The sequence below is a fragment of the Meriones unguiculatus genome, chromosome 16 (assembly GCF_030254825.1).
Source record: "Meriones unguiculatus strain TT.TT164.6M chromosome 16, Bangor_MerUng_6.1, whole genome shotgun sequence".
NCBI classification, from domain to species: Eukaryota; Metazoa; Chordata; class Mammalia; order Rodentia; family Muridae; genus Meriones; species Meriones unguiculatus.
Window position 1 is genome coordinate 4,661,971 of NC_083363.1, and position 19,490 is coordinate 4,681,460.

At 49.7% G+C, this 19,490-nt stretch overlaps 1 protein-coding gene and 1 long non-coding RNA gene across 4 annotated transcripts in view; one reads left to right on the plus strand and one right to left on the minus strand.

Moving 5' to 3' along the window:
• The window catches only part of LOC132648319 (uncharacterized), a 43,918-nt gene that overhangs the window by 9,343 nt on the left and 15,085 nt on the right, over positions 1-19,490 (plus strand). The window lies entirely within an intron of this gene.
• Slc26a8 (solute carrier family 26 member 8) overlaps positions 1-19,490 on the minus strand; it is a 64,467-nt gene that overhangs the window by 6,116 nt on the left and 38,861 nt on the right. Inside the window, exons 11-19 of one of the 3 annotated variants that reach the window (XR_009586687.1) lie at positions 18,248-18,343; positions 17,424-17,530; positions 17,274-17,343; positions 16,222-16,314; positions 16,002-16,133; positions 13,111-13,485; positions 10,408-10,462; positions 10,126-10,310; positions 2,832-5,064 (exon numbers count right to left, since the gene is read on the minus strand). Coding sequence is in view for 1 of the 3 variants with exons in the window: in XM_021633496.2 (XP_021489171.1) it covers positions 4,597-5,064; positions 10,126-10,310; positions 10,408-10,462; positions 13,111-13,485; positions 16,002-16,133; positions 16,222-16,314; positions 17,274-17,343; positions 17,424-17,530; positions 18,248-18,343 (1,581 nt within the window). In the remaining 2 variants the exon portion in view is untranslated. Of the gene's footprint in view, positions 1-1,037; positions 5,065-10,125; positions 10,311-10,407; positions 10,463-13,110; positions 13,486-16,001; positions 16,134-16,221; positions 16,315-17,273; positions 17,344-17,423; positions 17,531-18,247; positions 18,344-19,490 lie in introns of those variants that run through there. The other 2 variants (XM_021633496.2, XR_009586688.1) reach the window with 2 other exon arrangements.

Here is a 19,490-nt window from a genome sequence, read left to right on the forward strand (position 1 = left end):
CTGTCTCCTCAAGTTTGTGTAAACACGCCACCATTTGTTCTCTGTGTTGTCAATAAGACAACCAGCCACAATGCTGAGCAATGGAGAGGACAGGGTGGGACATCTTGGTCCGGACGGGAGGGGAAAGAAGTGAGTGGGAGAAGAGATCCAAGAGGAGAGGACCAGGAAAACATCAGGAGAGATGAACCAGACCTAAGATATGACTAAAAGCAAGTATAATGTGGGAAATCTGAATGGGAGGAAGCTATGCGGGCTTGGAGGTTTAGAATGGAGTAACTATTGCCCAGCATTGTGCTCTAGGTTAATTAAATAAATCCTAGTCTCTGTGTGGTGATTAGGGTACACAGCTCGTTTAGGAATAACCACTGCTTAACTAAAAGATAAATCAATATTAAATATTAATAACCAACAACAAGACCCATATACATAGGAGGAGGAGGAGAGGAAGGACAGCCAGCTCTTGGGATGAAGAGAGAGATGGATTCTGGGGCCCACCTGCCAGCCAGCCTCTGCTGCTTAATGAGTTCCAGGCCAGTGAGAACAAGAAGGGAGGAAGGCAACTATGTCCAGGGCTAGCAAAGGTATCTTCTCCCAAAGGGAGGGGCCTCACAGGATGAGGCTTTCAGAGTGGGAGGCCAACCAGGGTGTGAATCCTTATGGTGACATTTGGGCACAGTCCCGTCTGAGACTCTTCCTCTGGATAAAGGTAGAGTCACCCCGTCTCACAGACAGGCAGTGGGCAATGCGCAGACACCGCGTCTGTACAGTCTACCCCATCCTATGCAAACAGGGTCGTGTCTTTAGTCCCAACCCTCCCCTTCCCCTTCGATGACACAACTCTTCCCTCTTCGCCGCCTAGAAAGTTACATTTTGGACTCACCTTGAACCCCGGCTGTGGCAGACACTAAAACAGTTGATCAAGTGGCAGAATTAAGAGGCCTCAGGGAGAACTCAGGGGTGTTTGCTCCTTGGAAGAAGGCTGGGGATTAGCCACACACCTTCAGCTTTAGAAGGTGTTTGGTCCAGAGCTTGGCGTGTGTATAGGGTCAGTGAGTAAGGGTCGCTGTTTTGGAGTGGGAGGGGGGTGTTTTCAGACTTTCTGGTGTGTGTCCTGCCCGTCCATCCTCCCCGATTCTCTCTCCCATTCTCACCGACACTTGTCAGGGCATCTGTCAGCCTAGTTCCTGTGTGCCACCCTGTCCCTCCCCTAGATCTCCTCCAGAGACAGGGTTCATCCTGGGAAACCCCGCACAACTACAAGACAGCAGCACTGGCCCAGACATCAGTGAGGACGTGTGATGTCACAGCTGAACCAACAGCAGAAGGGCAGGTGCAGACTGAGGAGTCCTGAGAGGCTGGCGAGGGCGAGGGGATGGCGAGGGCGAGGGGATGGCACAGCTTTCGCTGCCCCCCTGACAGTTCGGGTTCACTAACCGAGTGATGGAGAAAAGGATTGTGGGAAAAAACTTCAGATCTGGGAGCTGTAGAGGGGCTGGGGGTGGGAGCATCAGGGCCAGAAGGGACCCTGGGTGGCTCTCCTCGGCCTCTGTGAGAGCTGTGCGTGGGATGGGATACTTGATTTTAATTATATGTCTGTGTGTCTGCATCTACGTGTATATATGTGCACACGTCTTGTTCTTTTTGAGGCGGGGTCTCTCATTAGCCTGGAACTCTCAGGTAGGCCAGACAGTCCAGAGGTCCCCAGGAATCCTCCCACCTCTGTCTCCCAGCACTGGGATCACAAATGTGAGCCACCGTACTCGGCCTTTTTTTTTTTTTTTTGTCAACATGGGTTCTGGGATTCAAACTCAGGTCCCTGAGATTGTGACCCAGCCACCATCTCCCCGGGCATGCATCACAGTTTGTAATCGTTGCCTGTTCTCTTCATCCTTTATCTTCAGTTCCAGGGGACAGTACCTAGCACACAGGACGGGGTCAGCGTGTGGAGAAAACGTGACAAAGGAATGAATCTCCAGCTTGTCTGAGGGAGGGGGACACGGGTTCCTGTGGTGCCAGCTTGGTCCTCATGTAAAGACAGAGTGGACCCTTTGAAACATCAGTTTCTCAGCCGGGCAGTGGTGGCACACGCCTGTAATCCCAGCACTTGGGAGGCAGAGGCAGGTGGATCTCTGTGAGTTCGAGGCCAGCCTGGTTTACAAAGTGAGTCCAGGACAGCCACGGCTACACAGAGAAACCCTGTCTCGAAAAACATAACAAAACAAAATCCCCAAACCAAACCAAACAAAAACAAGGTTCTCCACCTTCCTGGTACCATGATCCTTTAATCCAGGTCCTCCTGCTGTGTTGACCACAAGCATGAGATCATGTCCTTGCTTCATAATTACCTAACTGTAATTTTGCTACTGTTATGAATCACGTAACTATCTGATACGTGACCCTGTGAGAGGGTCATCCAGTCCCCAGCAGGGACTGGAGCCTTCCCAGGAGTGAGCTGTTACAAAGCCAACGCCTCCATCACTGTTCTCTGACATCTTTCTGGAGCTGTGGCTCTCCTGCCCACACAAGCTCCACCTCACGCGGCGTTGTGCGTGAGCAGGCCTTCGCCAGACCCTCGCCAGAAAGCAGGGCAAAGGAACTGCCCAATCTCAGGACTCTGACCTCTAAAACCACGAGCTAAAAACATCTCCAGGAAACCTGCAGCGACGTAAAACCAACAGACAACCCACCTCCTCATAATGATTATTTTGGGGCAGGTTCTCTGTATGAGATAGGATCCTCTGGAGCAGAATTGATAGAACACACATGCACGTGCTCACACGCACACAAGCATGCAAGCATGCAAGCAAAGAACACATATTAGACTGGCTTACCTGACAGGGGCCAGGTTGGCCAACAGTGGCTGTGTATCTTACTGTAACTGGTTAGTCCGTGAGATGACACCTCTCGGTGGTCAGCAGTTCCTAGAGTCTGCCCATATTGGAAGGCCAAGGACACTGGAGTCTGAGGGCAGCAGAGGACGGTGGGACAGCGCACAGGCTGGCTCAGACGGCAACATTCTCGGCCTCTGGGTTGTCCACTGGAAGCTTCTGCCCACTCCGGGGAGGTCCTGCCCTCGGAGGGGTCCTCTCTGGGAAGGCCCCGGAGGAGGCATGTTTCCTGGATTCTCTCAAGGTGACAATCAACACTGTGTCGCCAGGTGCAACAGATGGCCAGCAAGCACTTGTGCAACGAGAGAACACGTTATCCATGACTGGGGCTGTGTGTGTGTATGTGTGTGTACAAGTGCGTGTGGGCACATGCGTGGAGGGCAGAGGAAGGCACCGGCTATCTGTCCTCTACTCAGTCTCTCCCGAGTCTGGAGCGTGGCATGTTTTGGCTGGTCTGGTGGCCTAGTCTAAGGAGTGGCAGCCATCTTCCCGCTCCTGTCACCCCCACCCTCCAGGGCTGCTGGGGACCTGAACTCAGGCCTTCGTGCTAGCTCTCTCCTGAGCCACCTCCGTAGCCCCCAGGCAGCTTTCACCTGACAAGCGAGGCTAAGAACCCAAGCAGGAGGAGTCCTGTTCATTGACCGGAAGGAAAATGTAAGGTTTGGTGTATCTGTGGCCACAGGCCTTTTGTGATCCTTTTCTAGGCTTAACTTATTACCAGACAGTTTTAATGGAGAAACAAGGAAACTTTAAGTGGATCTGAATAAGACTAGGATGACTTTTCCTAGCCCACGGGGTTTGTCGGTGATAAATTCTTATCTATTTTTTCTCAATGTGTATGTGTGCTTGCTCATCTGTATGTACAGCACATGCATGTAGTGCCATTGGGGAGGGCTGGAGTTACACCCACGTGTGAGCCGCCACCCATTGTGGGTGCTGGGAACTGAAACCCAGGTCCTCTGCAAAAGCAATCAGTGCTCTAAACCGCTGAGCCGGCTCTTCCATCCATCACACATTTTAAGTTAAGTCTGGCCCACCAGAAGGTCTGGCTCCACGTTGGCTTGGAAGACCTGTAAGAAAGAACAGCTGTCGATGGAGCCAACGATGTCACCATTCACTTGTGTTGGTGCCACTGAACGACAGGGAAGACTGAGGGTGAAAGTGCCCTCTGGGCAGCGTCCGCGCTCTGGCCCTGAAGCCTGGCTCACCTCTGGCCTGGCTGCACCCAGAGGCTGAGAAAAGCTCGAATGTCAGCTCCAAGTGCTAACCAGTTTCCATTTGCTGGCTGCCTTCTGGAGGCCCTCTCATCCAACATTTCCTCAGGGTTTCGGGGTACAGAGAAAAGCAGGAGAGCTCTCAATGTTAAGTGGAGTCACATACTTTATTCCAGCCTCATTTCTTTGGAGAAAGGGAAACAGATGAGAAGGGGAAGTTAGATACAATCTATACAGTTCCCAGAGGCCTGGAGTATGTGCAGGGAAGCCTTCACTGGAAATCTGCTGAAGGTCAAATCTGGGAAGCCTGGAGACAGAGCTCAGAGACAACTGTCCCCAGATGTGACCCCAGAATCCAGAGGAGGAAGTTCAGCAGGAGGTGGGTCACAGACTGAAGGCTGGTGCCCGGTCTAGATCTCCTGTGGAGTGATGCCCTACGGGCAGGAAGGATTTGCTATCTATTTCCACTTCACCTACCACGCGTCCTCTTTGCCTTAGGAGTTCGGATGAGTACGTGGCTGTTTCTTCTCTACTGAGCGAGTGTGAGGAGGAGCCCGAGACTGGGAGCCTGAAGACCCAAAGCGATAAGCACTCAAGTAGTTCCGCCAGGGGCTGGAAGCCCTTGTCCTGGTCTTAGGCTGGGGCCTCTTCCCTCTCCCTAAATCTGGCTCTGGCTCCGTCTCCTCTATATCAAGCTCTGTCTGGGCATCTGTCTCAAACTCTGACTCCAGCTCAGGCTTGGTTTGCACCTCAGACTCTATTTCGGATTCAGGGTCTAGCTCTGACTCCAGGTCCAGGTCCAGGTTGAGAGCCATCCCACTGCTCTGCCCCGAAGTCAGCATGGGGTCCAGGTCAAAGTCCAAGTCATCCTGAAGGGGCTTACGGGTCTTGCCGTAGTTGGGATTCACATGCTGAGAACCGTCCATGGCGCTGCTACCCGCCTTATGTCTCAGATTGCCGTTCTGCAACATACATCACACACGAAGGGGTTAAAACCTGCCAACAAATTTCATTTCCAAGGAGTCAAGGAATTTCAGAACACAACAGGTTTTCAGCTCCTAGATCTACGTCAGCTCTGCCCTGGTTTCCTAGCTCTCCACTGCTCACTGGGTTCAGTCAACCCCTAATTTCTGCTCTTTCTGGCTTTTCAAGCTTGACTGGATTTCATAAGTCAGCTTCTCTTTTTGACCTCAGTTGCCAACTCCCAAAATGATCCTGACATCTAAGGGCCTGTAGGTTATGTGGTGTGTGCAGCCCAGCCTCTCACTCACTGCCTTCCTTAGCATCGTTCTAGCTGGGCGGCCTCCCGTGACTCTAGTCTTACTGATACCAGGATCTGCCTAACTACCACTCTTCTTTCTTTCTTTCTTTCTTTCTTTCTTTCTTTCTTTCTTTCTTTCTTTCTTTCTTTCTTCCTTTCTTCTTTTTCTTTTATTTATTTGTTTTTATTTTTATTTTTTTTTGAGACAAGGTTTCTCTGTATGGCTTTGGCTGTCCTTGACTCACTTTGTAGACCAGGCTGGCCTTGAACTCACAGAGATCCACCTTCCTCTGCTTCCTCGAGTGCTGGGATTACAGAAGTGGGCCACGACACCTGGCTCTACTCATTTTTCTTAAGCCGTTCCTTCTGCCTGCCTCCTTCGTTTCCATCTTGTCCACATATATTTATACATTCTTTCAAGACAGGGTTTCTCTGTGTAGCCCTGGCTGTTCTGGACTTGCTTTGTAGACCTGGCTGGCCTCAACTCACAGAGACCTGCCTGCCTCTGCCTCCCTGAGGGCTGGTATTATAGGCGTGTGCCACTGCACCTGGCTTTTGCCCACACACACGTGTTCTTCTTACAGATGCAAATCAAAGATGGCTGGCCACTGCTACCTAGCTGCCCTCTCATGCTGACACACCTTTCCCTAGCTAGACCCTAAGCTCCCTGGTGTAGGACAGAGCCTGGGTCTGGGTGTCCCCAGGGTCTGTCACACAGCAGGTGCCCCAGGACACGAACTCACACAGCACAACGGTCTGCACTGCTCACTCCTTTCCCCTTCTGAAGTAGCTTTGCTTCTTCCTTCCCAGCTTGTTATTTTGTGGTGCCTTTTGCTGCCTGCTCTGTCTCTGCTGGTTTTTTAAATGTCCCAGGCCTTGATCTTCGGGCCCTTTTCTTTTCTGCCTATACTGTCCCTATAGGTCATTTGATATAGGCCCCTAATTTTTGTGGCCACCTGTGTGGTACTGACACTTGGGCTCTAAGCATCCTCTGATGTGCAGGCCCATCCCCCTCCCACCATGGGTTCTTTGCCCTCCCACCATGGGTTCTTTGCCCGGATGCCTGTGGGTAATAAAACCCGCTCTTCCTCTAGCCTCCTCCTCCTTAAATGTTGGACTGGAGGAAGGGCACTTTCAATGCCAACTCTTTTTTTCTCTTTTTAAATTTTATTTTATTTTATGTGCATTGTTGTTTTGCCTGCATGTATGTTATAGACAGTTGTGAGCTGCCATGTGCGTGTGCTGGGATTTGAACCTGGGTCCTCTGGAAGAGCAGACAGTACTCTTAACTGCTGAGCCACCTCTGCAGTTCCTCAGGGCCAACTCTTGAGGTAAGTCCTGAAAGGAGCATCAGGTGAGCAGCATGGCGCTTGTTAAAGAACATGGGGAGCCGCAGCAGCTGCCAGCCCTGGAGCGGACAGGCCACAGGTTTCTCCGCTAACCCAGGAACAAGGCGAGACCTATCGCCCCTGCTCGCCTGGTCCTGAGGACTGATTTAAGCAACAGGACATAATATGAAAGTAAGAAGTGTAACGTGTCCCTGGCATGAACTCAGTGGTGGGCTCTCTGATCACCTCCCCCTGGAGGGTGCAGCCCTGCCAGGCCACAGAGGAAGACCATGCAGCTGGCTCTGATGAGACCTGATAGGCTAGGGTCAGAGAGAAAGGCAGGAAGAGCTCCCCTATCGGTGGACCAGGGAAAGGGCATAGGGGGAGAAGGAGGAGGGAGGGTTGGGCTGGGAGGAGACGAGGGGGGGGCCACAGCCAGGGTACAGTGTGAATATATTGTAATAAGTTACATTTTTAAAAATTAAAAAATAATTATAACCTAGGAAACAGTAGATGAGTGTTATTTTTCGTGAATTAAAAAACTATTACATGTAGTTGGGCACAGTGGATACCGGGAGAAGCAGGCGGACCTCTGTGAGTTCCAGGCCAGCCTGGTCTACAAAGCAAGTCCAGGACAGCCAGGGCTACACAGAGAAACCCTGTCTCCAAAAAAATAAAATGAATTAACTAATAAAAATAAAAAGTCCCAAACAAGAAAAAATGCAAAAACATTACATTTATTTTTGAATGTACATACTTATGGATGTGTGTGTACTTGTATGTGGGGGGCACTTGTGTGAGGGGGCACTTGTGTGGAAGCCAGCTCTCGCTCCACTGTGTGGGTCCTGGGGCTGGAACCCTGGCTGACAGGCTTGGTGGGTGGCTTTGCCTGCTGAGCCTTCTAGACATCCTTGTAATTTTTTTTTTTTTTTTATGAAGAAAACCCAAGAGAACTAAAAGTGAACCCTCTCATGACCAGTAGAACAAGTCACAAAGTTGGTCAAGCAACTTGTAAAATCTGGTGCTTTCTTCTGCCTGCCCACTGGAGCATCTACTGCAGGTAAAATCTCTTACTGTTGTTATTAGTTTGAGATTGGCAAGGAGCGTCCTGCTTTGCTGTCCTGGTTGATATCAAACTTGTGAGTTTAAGTGCTCCCCCTGCCTCAGCTCCTTGAGTAGCTGGGAACTGTCATGTGCTCCTCCTGCCTCAGCTTCAAGCGGGTGGGTTGTAAGTATGAACCCTCAAGCCCAGACAGTGAAGACGTCTTTTGAAAAGCAATTCACAACAGCAACAACTAAAATGTGGACAGACGGTTCAGCAGTCAACAGCTCTACCTCTTCCAGACAGACCTGAGTTGGTTCTCACACCCACATCAGGTAGCTTACCATCCCTGTAACTCTAGCTCCAGGGATCTTAAGTCCCCTCTCGGCCTCTGCAATCCCTCCCCCGCCCTTGCCCCTGCCACGTAGAGACACTTAGACACAGACACACACATAAACACATAAACAGAAACAAAAATCCAGGGTTTAGAGCAGTTAGGATCATGTCCTACACTTCCAGAGGGATGTGAGTTCAATTCCCAGAACCCACATGAGGTAGCTAACTAACAACTGTAACTCCTGACATAAGATATAACTCCTGATCCATGCGATCCAGAGACGGTCTCTGTGGGCACTGCGCTCAAGTGCGCATCCCCACACACGGGCCACACACACAGACACATAACTGAACATGACAACATTCAACTTAAAAGAAACAGTATTTTAAAAATAAATCACACACACACACACAGCAGGTGAAGCATAACGTATCTGGATTTGTCTTGGGAGAGACTGATGCCCCCCCGTGACTGGCATGTTAAAAGCCCACGTCCCTGGAGAGAAAGAATGGAAAGTGGAAAGATACACATCTCAACTTCCTCTGTATTTTAGGGTAATTCTCAAGGAAACCTTGACAGGGAGTTTGCCTGTTTGAGGGCAGAACAGAGCCTGAAGAATGCTGGTAATAACGAGTTAGGAAACTGTGAACTAGAGCTGTGATGTCACAGACTTCTCAACCGAATGTTCAAATGCGTTATGAGTCACACTGATCAAAACAGTGTGGTACTCACAGCAACAAGGCAACAAAACCCGAAGCTTCAAGCCTCTTCATAAAATACTCTGTGAAAACAGTTTCTCAAGCCGGGGAGAGGGGAGGCTTACTCAACAGAGGTGAGCAGTGCTAAGATTTGTGTGGCCCTCAAGACTGATTTTGAAATTCAGCACCCACTGTAGTGGGAATGAGAGGAGGGGCCTTTGAGGAAGCAATTAAGTCATCAGGATTGTTTGACCCTCAAAAACAAAACATAACAAAAACAAAGCCTCTGCTTGAGCCAGGCAGAGGTGGCACGCCTTTAAGACCAGCACTTGGGAAGCAGAGGAAGGTGGGTATCTGTGGGTTTGAGGCCAGCCTCCTCCCCTAACAGTGGATTTAGGGAGGGGCATGCATGCAGAAAGGGGAGGGAGGGTGGGATCGGGAGGGAAGAAGGGAGGGGCTTATGGGGGGATACAAAATGAATAAAGTGTAATTAATGAAAGTTAAATAAAAAAATTAAAAAAAATTTGAGTCCAGAAGACATCCAGAGCTACACAGCTTCCCTGTCTCGGGGGAAAAAAAGAAAAAGTGAGAAAACTGTTCTGGAAAAATAAGAGGTACATAACCTGTAACACATCTCAGTAAAGCCAGGCAAAGAGGGGGAGAGGAGGAGGAGGGAGACGAAGAAGACCTGTGTTCTCTAAGTCTCCAAACAGTTTAGAAACACTTAATAACATGGTAGCACTTTTCTTGTCATTAAAATGCAAACCATATTAAAAAAATCATAGGTCAAATAAGAGTTGACGGAAAACTAATTCCTGACCATTAGAGAGCACTAAGGTGCCTGTCTGCGTTTTCATTTCTTGCTGACTCTGATCTGGGAAGCCTGAAACCTATTCAGGTCTTTACTTAGGGTTTAAACTGCTGATGTGTTTGTCTTCCTCTTTTGCATCTGGTCATGATGAATGAGTCCTTCATTACTCACAATGTAAACAATCACCCAAGTCCTGGGAGGCAGGCGCATCTCCTGGCTCCTCAGACTTAGGACTCCCCCCCGGAGACGGTGGTTGGAGGCACTAGAGTCTGTCTATGGGAGGTGTTCAGATAGCTAGCACGTGGTGTGACACTATCCCCGGCGGCGCTGTGCATGGACTCCTGAGGCCTCTGCTGGGCTGGGGCTGGGTCCTGGATGGGACTCCCAGAGGTTGTGGCAGTGGGGGCCCTCGGCAGCTCAGGTCTCTGCCACTGAACAGTTGGCCCCAGAACATGCTCAGCGCCTCACATTCCGGCACATTCCTGCAGATCAAATACCCCTGTCTCCCCACTTCTCCCTCAGCCCTGAGGTTCCACCTCACCCAACCTTGTCCGATTCTGAGTAGGTTTCCTGTATCACTGTCTCAGTTGCGTCTATGCTTAACTCCGAGGGCTCAGGCAGCTTCCTTGACAAGGCAAACAGCACGGCATCATGGAGGCTGAGGAAGAGTTGGGACTTTGTGATGCCTTCATCAAAGAAATTATTCTTCTCGAATGACTTGACCACAGAGGCTACAAACCAAACCCAGACACAATGCTGTCAGTACCTGGAAGCAGAACCCATAGGGTACAAGATATACAACCACTCACAGGGCGAAGGGTAACTCACTGTGACACCCTGAAATGAGCACCAAAATGTTGGCATTGTAGAAAGCATTGCACATCTGCAGGGAGAGAAAGAGAGGCAGAGTGTGCGGTCAGAGTGTGCATGCCCCCAGCGGCCCCCAACCAGCTGGAGTCTAAGTCCTCAATAGACACTCACTTGGTAGCCAATCTGTACCTTTTCCTGCCAGGCCTATAAGCAATGGGTGAGTGGGCTTCTGAGTGCCAGGGCTGGGGACGCAAAAACCAACCAGAGCCTCCCATGGTGGGTGGGGAGTGATGGGCAAGACTGTTTAGAATCCCAAGCAGGGAGACTGTCCCCAGGAAAAGGCTGCGTACACAAGGAAGCCTTAGGGGAGGCGAGCACTGATGCTCCTGGGAACATTCTAGAGAGGCGTGACCAAGGGCTAGATCCTCCTTGTGAAAAAGACATGTTTTCATTAATGTGCATGTGTGAGTCTGTGTGTCTGCACTGTGTGCCTGGTGCCCGGAGAGGCCAGACAGCATTACCTCTCCTGGAACTGGAGGTACTGACAGCGGTGAGCTGCCATGTGGGTGCCGGGAACTGAACCTGGGTCCTCTGGAGAGGCAGCCAGGGCTCGTAACTGCTGAGCTGACTCTCCAGCCCCATGTTTTTTATCTTACGGTAAGTGGAACACAATAATCTTCTCCAATAAGGAGCTGTAGGGCAAAGGATCCTGGCTTGTCTCCGGATCAGAAAGCCATCTGTGTAGGCCAGGTATAGATAGCACAATACGGGGTGCCTCTGTAAGAACGGGGGGCAAGAGAGGGGTGCTGAGCACTGTCCTACGGAGCAGCTAGGAAGAGGCAGGAAAAGCCAGATGCCAGAAGTTCTGTTAGCAAGTCTTGAACTCTTCAACATGGGGGCTGTCCTTGGGGCTGCTGGGAGAGCTGAAGGCAAAGGTGTGAGTGTGTGTACTCAGCTTGGCCCTGCACGTAGCATTCAATAATGTGGGCTGAGTAACTGTAAAGTGACAACTACAGTATAAGACCGGGAGAAGGCAACCCAGCCCAGCACAGTGGCTGGAGATGCCAAGATCTGAAAGGAGAAGCATCAGATACATTTGAATCTAAACTGGGGGTGAGGGCAGGACATGGTGGAGCACACATTCGCCCCGGGACTTGGAAGACAGAGACAGGCAGCACTTGGAATTCAGAAGCAGGGGGATCTCTGAGTTCCAGGGAAGCCTCGTCTACAGAGCATGTTCCAAGATGGCCAGGGCCACTCTCGGAAGACAAAAATAAATCAATATTTTAAATTTATTTTTATTTTACATGCATTGGTGTTTAGCCTGCATCTATGTCTGTGTGAGGGTGTCAGCTCTTGGAGTTACAGAAAGTTGTGGGCTACCATGTGGGTGCTGGAAAAGCAATCAGTGCTCTTTAACCCCTGAGCCATCTCTCCAGCCCAATACATTTAATTAAATAAATAAAACAGATCAGGCTAGCCTATATCTCACTGTGTGGCTACCTTGAGCCACCTCCAAGCACTGAGATTCTAGATGTGCCTCAGTGGTGCTGGGGATGGAACCCGGAGCTGCATGCATGCTGGGTAACTTTTCTAGGCCGTGCATCTTAGAAACAAGGGTCAGGTGGACAGCAACAGCAAAGCCATACATAGAGAGCCCACCTCTCTGCACAGCCAGTGAGAGCTTTTCCTGCTCAGAAAAGCTTCTACAGCCTCAGCTCAAAGAGGAGCCCAACTCCCTGCCAAGAGGAGCCTACTCATTCAAGAGTATGAAGGCTTCAGAAAACAGAATCCAAGTCAGAAGAGGTTGTGCCCATCCAGGGAGCAGGGCAGGTCCACGAGAGCTGGGAGGGAGCAGCATGCGTGCTTAACCTGGGGCCGCTGGGAACAGGGGTGGACGGAGAAGTAGCTGAAAGGAAAAGGCACTACACAGCAAAGCCGGCTCTGTGACCACACAGCTCTGCTGTCTGCTGGCAGAGGAAGCAGACTTGTCAGAGACCCCAGGAATACTAGCAACAAAGAAGAGAGTGGGAGGTGTGGAGACCCTGCTCATGTCCCACAGGCAGGGCCAGACTTGAGGTATCATTTTCTGTTACTCTTCCAGGTGGAGCACTGGAAACCAGTGCCTGGACCGGAGCAGCTGACTGGTCAGCAAAATCTTAGTGAGCATTTCTTTTTCTGTAGTGCATCATCACTGAAAAGGTCCGTAGCTGTCCTGGAGTTCCACAGTGGGTAGGACACAGATACTGTCCTCACTGATATCAAGAACCTCCCACCTCCTCCCCCCCCCACCCCCCCCACCCCCCCACCCCAGTTTCTTGAGAAATGATGAATGATTCAGGCCTAGGGAACTGTTGTAATTCAACAAGCCAGAGTTGGCTTATTTCCTTTCTGGTTTTTTGTTTTGTTTTAGTTTTAGTTTTTGGTTTACCGAGACAGGGTTTCTCTGTGTAGCCTTGGCTGTCCTGAACTCACTCTGTAACTAGACTGGCCTCAAACTCAGAGATCTGCCTGCCTGTGCCTCCTAACTGCTAGGATTAGAGGCATGTGCCACTGCCACTGGCCACTTCCTCCATGTTTTGATTGACTTTAAACCACCTTCATTGTCCTCATCTCTAGTAAGGGCAACTCCCTGACTCACAGAATTAGACTGGGGTGGGGGTGAAGGCGTGGGTCGTAGGATGGGAGCCGAGCCTTGCACCCTGCCTCCTTGGTCCTTACCTGCCTTAACACAACCGAAGCCCGAGTATCCACATAGTGCACCATGGAAAAGTCCAGAATGATGGTGTGGATACTCATCTGCAGAGCCGTGTCTGAGTAAGGCAGGATGACGGATTTGCTCTGTGCTAAGCTCTCCGTGGTCTCAGGCGGCGGTAGTGAATTGTTTCTTGAGGGGTTGTTGGACACCCAGGTTTTCTCCATGTCGTCGTAGTTCTGCCCCAGATTTCTCTGTGATGTGGAAGACACTGTGTAGGGGACAGGGTCTTCAGAGGTGCTCGGGCTTGACTCTGCGTTGCCCAGGTAGGAGCAGCGGATCAGGTTAGTGGAGGAATAGCCCCGCTCCTGTTTGTTTTCATACCGCTCTGTGTAGACAATCTGGGACAACAGAGGAAAGTGGGACTTGATGAGACTCACTCAGGACTGAAGGCCTTGCAAACACACTCTGGCCCTCTAGCTCCCATCTCTTCTCCAAAGCTTTACCCCATCACACATCTTTATTTATTTATTTATCTACTTATTTGTTTGGGTTTTTGAGGTAGGGTTTCTTTGTGTAGTCCTGGCTGTCCTGGAATTTGCTCTGTAGACCAGGCTGGCCGTGAACTCCACCTGCCTCTGCCTCCTGAGTGCTGGGATCAAAGACATGTGCCACCATGCCTGGCTTATCACACATTTTTAAACGTGGTTGTCCCACTATCACTTCAAGCTCACAATCAAAGCTATATTGTAGGTTCTCACCCTCACTGGTCCACAGTATCTTCTTCCCAACTGTTTGTGTCCATTAGTCTGTGAGCCAGACTTGAAATCACCTTTAGTTTATTCATTTCCATTGTTCTTGGGTCCCAATGAGTCTCTGACATTTATTACAACTTCCCATAAAGTACTTTCTTTTTTTTATATGTATGTATGTACATATATTTGTATGTATGTACGAGTATGCACTGTTCAGTATATATAATCAAGCCACATACATCACATTTTTACAGAAGGCAAAACAGGGTGACAGATACTCTAGAACTGCAGTTATAGGCAGTTGAGCCAACTTATATGGGTGCTGGAAACCGAACCTGGGTCCTCGGGAAGAGCAGTGCGTGCTGTCAACAACCGAGCCATTTCCTCAGGCCTCTAACTTGCTCTCTACCAGGCTTTCCTCTGCACTCTCTTGCATGCATGCAGCTGTCTTCCCTCCAGCCTTAGGAACGGAGTGGCTGGTTCTTGAGAAGCCTGTCTTTATCTCTGACTGCCTTCCATCTCCTAAGAGCGGCTGGTGTAGCATATGGACGGAACCACAGGCTCGGAGTGCCCACGTCGTGCAAGGCTAGTGTGGCCTGCGCATATGGAGCGTGATGACTGATTCACGATCGCCTCCTTCTTCTTCACCCTCCACTGTGTCCTGCCTGGCTGAGGACACCAGTCCCGTGCTCCTGAAAGCCTCACACTCAGTTCTGCCTCAAGGTCCTTGCCAGGTCTAGGGTATGGAGAACCCTCTATCTTCCAAGCCAATGGCAACCTGAGTGACCCTCAGCAGCACAGACCCATTTGCCATGCCTCTGGCTTTCTGGGTTCATGCTGCTCTCTCTGTCCAAAGTCTTATAAGCTGTTAGAAGCCAGACATATGGTTCAGAAGACGGCATACTTGTACTGTTTTGTAGGTCACTATTCCTAATAAATTTCAGGTTGGGCTGGAGACGGCTCAGCAGTTAAGAGCACCTGCTGCTCTTGCAGAAGACCAGAGTTGAGTTCTCGGCATTCATTTCAGGAGGCTCACAATCATCTGTAACTCCAGTTCCAGGGATTTGATGCTCTTCTGACCTGTGTCAGTATCTGCATACACACACACACACACACACACACACACACCAAATACACACATGCATATATATACACATATATGCACATACATATATAAACACATACAAACATATACACACAGATGTGTATATACATAAATAAAAAAATAAAAAATTTCAAATTGTACTATTATTTACCATCTAGAAACAAAAAGATTTAAATTATAACATGTTTGGATTATACAGATGTCAAAAATGTTTATAATTGAAAATATAAATTATATTTATGTCACATTAATGGAGAGTTGCCTCCCCAATTTGATTGAAACCCCATGAACTGCTTCAAAACACTCTTATATAATTTGGGGGTTGAACAAGCAAGCAGAACAAGCTTAGCTCTGGACTGATAAACCTTAAAGCCATTCAGCATGGTACAGTAATTCTAGGATTTGGGATATGAAACAGGATGATTACTCTGAGCTTGAGGCCAGCCTGAACTACAGAGCAACACCCTGTCTCAAACAATAAGTTGGTAGAGTCAAGCCTTCAAGGTCAGAAAGGCATGGGGTGTGTGGCTTCAATCCTAGCCCTGAGAGGAGGAAGCAGGTGGATCTCTGTGAACTCAAGGCTGGCTTGGTTTACATATTGCGTTCCAGGCCAGCTAGAGCTACACAGTGAGACCCTACCAAAAAAAATATATACGCACACACATACAGCACAAAAATGTGTTCGTCATATATATACTATCAAATCCATGCCACAGCCTCGCCTCTCCAACCCCTCCTCTATTCCCCCATCATTCCCAACTCACACAGCTCTCTTTCCTTATCTAGAGTCTATTTAGTGCTGTATGTACTTGCGCATGTGTTCGGGTGGACTGCTTCTCCTTAAAGGGGATGCCTAGTTCACTTTCAAAGAAAGCGGGGGGAAGCCAGAAAGTGGCGGTGCACACTTTAATCCCAGCATTTAAAAGGCAGGGGCAGGCAGATCTCTGAGACCAGCCCGGTCTACACATGAGTCTTGGGAACAAACCAACACACAAACAAATAAAAACAGAGAGAAAAAGGAAGAGGGGAGAAGACTCGGGGCGGGAGAGCGGCTCACCCTGCTCTCCGGCACCAGCTCTTCACAGTCGCAGAAACACCTACATATTTTGTGTTCCGAGACACTGGTTTCACTTTCATGAAACAGAGTGAAAATTTCTTCTTCTTTAAGAGGCGTCTTTACCATATTGACCTGGGAGACAGAAGAAGGGTTTCACACAGAGGACAGATGGTGGGAGACCCAAGGGCAGGAGGGGTGCCTGGTGGCGGTGGGCGCTCACCTCTTTTAACAGCTTGTGCTTTAGGGCATACACATTGACGAAGGTGACGGAGTTGCAACACTGCAAGATCTTCACCCCAGGGATGAACACCACCTGCAGGACATGGTAAGGCTGAGCACAAGGCCTCTGCTCTTTTGGGGAGGAAGAACCACACAGCAAGGTTTTGTTGTTTTCCAAGACAGGGCCCTGGCCTGGAACTCTCTCTGTAGGCCAGGCTGACCTCAAACTCACAGAGGTCCACCCTCCTCTGCCTCCCACGTGCTGGGATTAAAGGCGTGCAGGGCTGCCACCACAGGCAGGAACACAGGTTTAATGTTCTTCAAGAAGGTCTGGCCTCTGTGTTAAGAGCTAGAAAATTCTATTCCCATCTCATTCCCAGCATTTTCTCTCTGTGTCTCTGTCTGTCTCACTCTCTTTCTGTCTCTGTCTCCAGGGTCTCACTATGTAGCTCTTGCTAGCTTGGAATTAGAGTTGGATATACGTGAGTTCAGGATCAGGCTGGCCTTGAACTCAGAGATCCACAGATACCTGCTTGTCTCTGCCTCCAGAGTACTGAGGTTAAAGGTGAACAAGCAGCACACCTGGCGCCCCAGCTCTGCTCTGCTGCATTCTTCCATTTCTTTTTATCTACCTTCTTCTCCCTGAAGTCACAGTGAGAGGGTAGAAGGCCCTCTGCTGGCTGCAGGAGCGTAAGGACACTCACCACCTGTCCCTTGGAGGCTCGTGTCCCTCGCACCCTTGATGAGGGACTGGGGCTGAGCTGGCTGCTTCTCTGCAGCCCCCTCCTCCTATGCCTGTGTGTACTGTGTGTGTTTGCATGTGTGTGGGCACAGAGGTGTGTCTGAGGCGCCTGCACGGAGGCCAGAGTTAAGTTCAAGCGTCATCTTCAACTGCTGTCCACTGCAATCCAGAGCCCTATGATCTGATGTCTGGGATGTCCTCTCTCTGCCTCCCAAGTACTGAGATTCCGGTGGGTTCTGAGGGACTGAATTCCTCGCACACGCTCTGGCTTTCTCCCCTGAACCTCTCCCCACCCCTCGCTGGCTTCTTACCTCCCGGTATTCGTTGACGCTCCTATAGATGTTGGTGTTGGGGATCTGACCCAAGACGAGGAGCTTCGTTCTGGAGGAAAATGTACTTGTCTTAGGACCCCGTGCCCTTGCCTTGCCATGGCTGTCCTCCACCTATCAGAGGTTGAGTACCTGTGCGAACGAACAGTGATGACGAAGAAAGCAAAGACGAGTGAAATAAGTAGTCCAAGGTCTAGTCCCAGGAAAATTGCAGAGAAGAATGTCACCATCCAAATGACCTTGTGGGAAAGGGTTAGAATGGGAAGGAGACTGTGAAAATGAGCAAAATGGAGATGTGCCAGGCCCATCTCAGACAACTTGGCCCTAGATGCTGCCTAGATGTTCTCTGTGGATTCCTGATCACCTCTCCCTTCATCTCTTTCTCATAATATCAGTATCCCCATGTACAAAATGGAGACAACGTTATCTGCCTTGTTGGATGGTAGGATGGGTTGGTACAAGAGTTCACTGCATGATAGTTAAATGTTTGTAATAGTTATTGTTACTCTTTACTCTGTTCTTAAGTTTTGTTTTAGTGTGTGTGCATTCATGCTGGTGTGGTGGCCACATTTGTGTGCATGATGAGTGTACGTGTGTGTGCCTGCATGTGGAGGCCAAAGGAACCATACACTTTTCGAGACCAGGATTCACATTAGCCTGGAGCTCCCCTTAGGCTAAGCTGGTGGCCAGCAAGCCACAAGAATCCCCTTCTTCTGCTTTTCCAGCCCTGGAATTCTAAGTTTGAGCCACAACACCAGCTTTTGATGTGCGCTCTGGGGTCTTAGGTGGCAAGTGCCTCCTGACCAAGCCCTTGCCTGGCTCTTTAGAGGTGCTCAGGGATGCTGCTCTGCACTCAGTGCTCTGCAGCTCAGCTCTGGCTGCTTCTGTGTCCCCTGCAGCCCCGACTCCATCTATCCCCCCATTCCTCCGCCTCCCCCCCAGGCGACTGTACTCACACAGTCATACTGGTCCTGCCTCCACAGACCGGGTAAGTGGTAAATGGTCTCAAGGTAGGGCACCACATTGCTCAGGATGATTCCTGCCAGCACGGCCTGTGGGAGAAAGAGAAACCGTCTCGTTCTCACAAAGGAACCACAGAAGCTAGCCTTGCCTCTAGAAATGTTACCTGGGCTTTTTAGTATGAACAGCACACCCAAGCTCTGACTCACGGTTCAAATCAGAACCCTTTCCATTCTCCTCTATTCTTCCAATGTGTTAGGTCAAACAGGCCAGGCCAAGCCAAGGTCAGCACTGACTGACTCAGCCAGCTGAGAAAGCACAGTGAGGACAACACAGACACAGCAGGTCAGCAGAAGAGGGAACAGCACAAAGTTAGTTATGGCTTCTTCCCACCAGTCCTATCTATCTGTCTGTTTGTCTTGGTTTTTGTTTGTTTGTTTGTTTTGTTTTGCTTTGTTTTTCGAGACAAGGTTTTCCTGTATGGCCCTGGCTGTTCTGGGCTCCCTGTGTAGACCAGGCTGGTTTCACAGTCAGATATCCACCGGCCTCTGCCTGCCAGGTGCTGGGACCACCTGGCTGAACTGTTTTTCTTTTGACCCAAGGCAAGGAATATCTACAGGAGACAAAGCCCATCATAAAGCCATGTACAGCAAAGCTGTGTCCTTTCTGAATACTAAGGTAAAATATTCATTTCATTAAAAATTAATTACAGTCCTACATAATTCCATTTTTTAGAAACTTTTTTTTTTTTTTTTTTTTTTTTATACAAGGTGTCTCTATGCAGCCCTGGCTACCCTGGAACTCACTATTTAGATGAGGCTGGCTTGCAGTCCTCCTCCCTCTCCACACTGGGTGCTAGAATTGTCAGCATGACTAGTCACCATGCCTAGTCTGTAGAATTTCCATCATCAAAGAGGCAGCCCCTGCTAGCATTCTGGTATGTTCTGTATATTTGGGGCATGAACCTATGTTATTGCTTAGAATCGCTTGGTTACAGCTGTAATAAGCGCACATAATATGGCTAAGGGTCAGGTCATGTCTCAGACAAAGAAGAGATACATTCAAGCAGAGACACATCCAGCTGAACACAAAGTCAATGCCAACCCGCAGGCCTGCTCTTCTAATGCCGTGAATAATTAAGAGGCTGGGGGCAGCAATGGAGGGACAAAGTTCAGATGCACGAGGCCCAAACAACAAATGGCACCGATACACATTGAGCGTTTTGAGCGAGTTGTGTGG